General features: G+C 45.8%; 1 protein-coding gene across 6 annotated transcripts; it reads right to left on the minus strand.

Moving 5' to 3' along the window:
- Positions 1-1,022: 1,022 nt before the first annotated feature.
- Positions 1,023-2,318, minus strand: LOC124247655 (keratin-associated protein 4-7-like). Of its 6 annotated transcripts, none has more exons than XM_046677167.1 (2): positions 1,885-2,318; positions 1,023-1,749 (listed from the first exon to the last, which is right to left on the minus strand). In XM_046677167.1, the coding sequence occupies exons 1-2, from the start codon at positions 2,244-2,246 to the stop codon at positions 1,494-1,496; spliced, it is 618 nt and encodes a 205-aa protein (XP_046533123.1). In that variant the 5' UTR covers positions 2,247-2,318; the 3' UTR covers positions 1,023-1,493. The 6 variants fall into 6 exon arrangements, with proteins under 6 accessions (XP_046533123.1, XP_046533122.1, XP_046533120.1 ...); XM_046677166.1 differs by having other exon boundaries at positions 1,023-1,734; positions 1,870-2,318; XM_046677164.1 differs by having other exon boundaries at positions 1,023-1,788; positions 1,819-2,318.
- Positions 2,319-3,455: the final 1,137 nt, after the last annotated feature.

Genomic DNA, 3,455 nt, shown 5'->3' on the forward strand with positions numbered 1-3,455 from the left:
AAGAAAAGAAAAGAAAATGAAAAAGTAAATAAATAAAAATAAAAAATCCTCAAAAGGAGAAACCGATTTCTGGAATTCCCGCCTCCCAACGTCAATATACGTGAGGATGTTAAGTGAGGAGATGATTGAATTATGAGGAAGACCCTGAGAGACTCCCCTCAGGAACTCTCCACACTATCCGGATGAGGAGGAATTCCTCAAAAATGCAATGAAATATAACTCATCAAATTGTAATGGTTCTGTGTATATTGCCTTTTTCATGTCAATCCTTCCACAATAAAGTGGTTGAAGAAAAATAGAATGAAATATGCATTTCTTCTCAGCAGAATTCGACAGGAAATATAACTCACTTTGTGATTATAAATTCTGAAACATTGTTTGTTAGATGAAATGAATTGAACATGTTAAATTCTTTACAGAAGCTTTTCCTTCTTTCATTGACATGCACTCAGAAATCTAGGTTTACCCTGTTCTCCAAAATAGGGCCAATGCTATTGAGGAGAGTAATGTGTCAAGGATGTAATGTGTTTCTTTTTTTTGAGAAAGATTAGCCCTGAGCTAACTACTGCCAATCCTCCTCTTTTTGCTGAGGAAGACTGGCCCTGAGCTAACATCCATGCCCATCTTCCTCTACTTTACATGTGGGACGCCTACCACAGCATGGTGTGCCAAGTGGTGCCATGTCCGCACTTGGAATCCGAACCTGTGAACCCCGGACCGCCAAAGCAGAATGTGCGAACTTAACCGCTGCACCACTGGGCCAGCCCTGTAATGTGTTTTAATTAAGAGCTAAAGACGTGCATTAAATCTGTCCCAATTTAGGATATTAAGACACATAAATGCATGTGGACATACACATACACACACACACACCACTTTTGTTCTAATATGTTAAATTATCTATATTTGATACAACATTTATTTTCAAAGTGGTTTCAACATAGGTTGTTTTTCTTGCGTCTTCATGTAAAATTGCCTACTTATGAAGTTAAAAGATCAAAATAGGGAATGATGCCAATGAATCCTTATGTGCAGAAAAGTTTATTAGAAAGCAGAGAAGCAACAAAACGTAAGAAATTCACTCCAGGAGAAAATACAGGCTGGACCTGGACCCCCAGGTCTGATGGTATCAAATCAGTGCCACAGAAGGGCTACAAATAGTGTCCACCTTGTTGGAAGGATAATCTAGAACCCCAGTGTGATAAGGAAGAATGAGAAATTTAGAGGACTGGGATAATTTCTTAACTGATGGATTGCAAATTAATTCATATTTGGTGCCCACAGTGAAAGGGAAATATAGCAAGGGAGAGAGTTTCAAATGAACCAGAATGTGCTTGGAGAGTCAGTGGGACGGTGGTGGGCTCGTTGGAAACATGAGGCCCAACTCATTAAATATCAACCAAACTCCATGTATCCTAATGGTCAGCACAAAAGAAGGGTCTACATCTGTGAGGACAGAGGTAAACAGAAAAGGTGGTCACCGAGCAGGGGCCTCAGCAGCAAGAGGATGGGCAGCACACAGGGCGGGGGCAGGTGGAGATGACACAGGTGGGGCGGTAGCAAGTGGTGTGACAGGAGACCCGGCCACAGACTGGGCGCAGACAGCAGGAGGGGCGGCAGCAGCTGGAGTCGCAGCAGCTAGAACTGGAGCAAGAGGGCTGGCAGCAGCTGGAGATGCAGCACTGGGGCTGGCAGCAGCTGGACACGCTGCAGCTGGGGCGGCAGCAGCTGGAGATGTAGCACTGGGGCCTGCAGCAGCTGGACACATCACAGCTGGGGCGGCAGCAGCTGGACACACTGCAGCTGGGGCGGCAGCAGGTGGAGCCACAGCTACTGGATCCACTGCAAGAAGGGCGGCAGCAGCTGGAGATGCAGCACTGGGGCCTGCAGCAGCTGGACACATCACAGCTGGGGCGGCAGCAGCTGGACACACTGCAGCCTGGGCGGCAGCAGCTAGAGATACAGCACTGGGGCCTGCAGCAGCTGGACACACTGCAGCTGGGGCGGCAGCAGCTGGAGATGCAGCACTGGGGCCTGTAGCAGCTAGACACACTACAGCTGGGGCGGCAGCAAGTGGGCTGGCAGCACACAGATTGGCTGCAGCTGGGGCGAGAGCAGCTGGAGATGCAGCACTGGGGCCTGCAGCAGCTGGACACATCACAGCTGGGGCGGCAGCAGGTCTCCTGGCAGAGGCCTTGGCCACAGCTGTTCTCAGAGCAGATGGAGCCACAACAGGAGCTGACCATGGTGTCGAGGTTGGAGGTTCTGGGTGGGTTTCCGGGAGAGTGAGGTTCTTGTTTGGGAGTCTCCTTGGCGCACATCCCCCTTTATACCCCGCTGAAGGGCTGCTATCTCCACGTCATTATTTCCTCGTTATTGTTTACCTGACTGGAAAAATTAATCATTTAATTACATAATTGTGTGTTTCTAGTCAAATACTCCCAAATGGAGGCAATAACACATTTTTTTTCCTGGTCTGCTCTCATGTTTCCAACTGAAAGATTTGTCACATCTCTTCCTTAGTGGGTGTCACCTTTGTTCCTGGTGGTTGCAGTGTCTCTTACAAAGCACTCATCACATGACTCTGACATTTATTTTTTAATATGACATTTCTTCCTATCTGTACACTACTGCCTGAAAACCATGGAGAACGGTGCTTACAATGCTAACGTATCTTTTGTCGTCAACGATGAGGGGCACCTGCTGGTCAGGTGAGATTCTGGGAAGGAATTAGAAAGAAAGACCCATTTGAGGGGAAGGTGCTCCATCTATAATGGGGATGACTGTGGGCATCTTGGATGGTCAGGGAGATGTCGGGCCCCAAGGGAGCCTCACACTCTGTGCCAGGTCTTATTCCGCTGTCTCAAGCTGAAGCACTTAGCGGTGACTCACTGCTTTCAAATAGTAAAAATACATTATTGCTATGCATCTTCCAGAATAGGCATTAAAAGTGGGAAGCTTTGATTTATCTTTTGATTATCAGACTTGCACAGTGGATGTTTCATTACAGAAGCATCATTACATATAAACAATTTTTGGAGCGATTAAGCCTTCACTGCCACGCATCTAAGCCATGCGTTGGCTGCGACGGGGCCATAACAGAGGCACTCTCATGTCTTCCCTGTAGGTACTTGCATAAGACACGTGCATAGGAAACAGAGTTTGGCAACGATTAAAATAATGACAATTACTTTAATTAAATAACTAAAATCAAAACATGTACTCTGTGGATAAATTCCACACACCCTCAATGAAGGTGATGACGTACTAACATCTATCATTTCTGAAGTGTTCACTGTGAACCAGGCATTATGCTGAAAATATTTGTTTTTAATCTTTAAGCCAACCCTATCCGGTAGTGTGTATCCTTATTACTATTTTAGTGGAAAAGGCAAAAGAAGCATAGAGAAGTTAAAGGAAAGAAAAACTTCTACAAGATTAAACTGAAAGTAAGC

The sequence above is a fragment of the Equus quagga genome, chromosome 11 (genome assembly GCF_021613505.1).
Source record: "Equus quagga isolate Etosha38 chromosome 11, UCLA_HA_Equagga_1.0, whole genome shotgun sequence".
Taxonomy (NCBI): domain Eukaryota; kingdom Metazoa; phylum Chordata; class Mammalia; order Perissodactyla; family Equidae; genus Equus; species Equus quagga.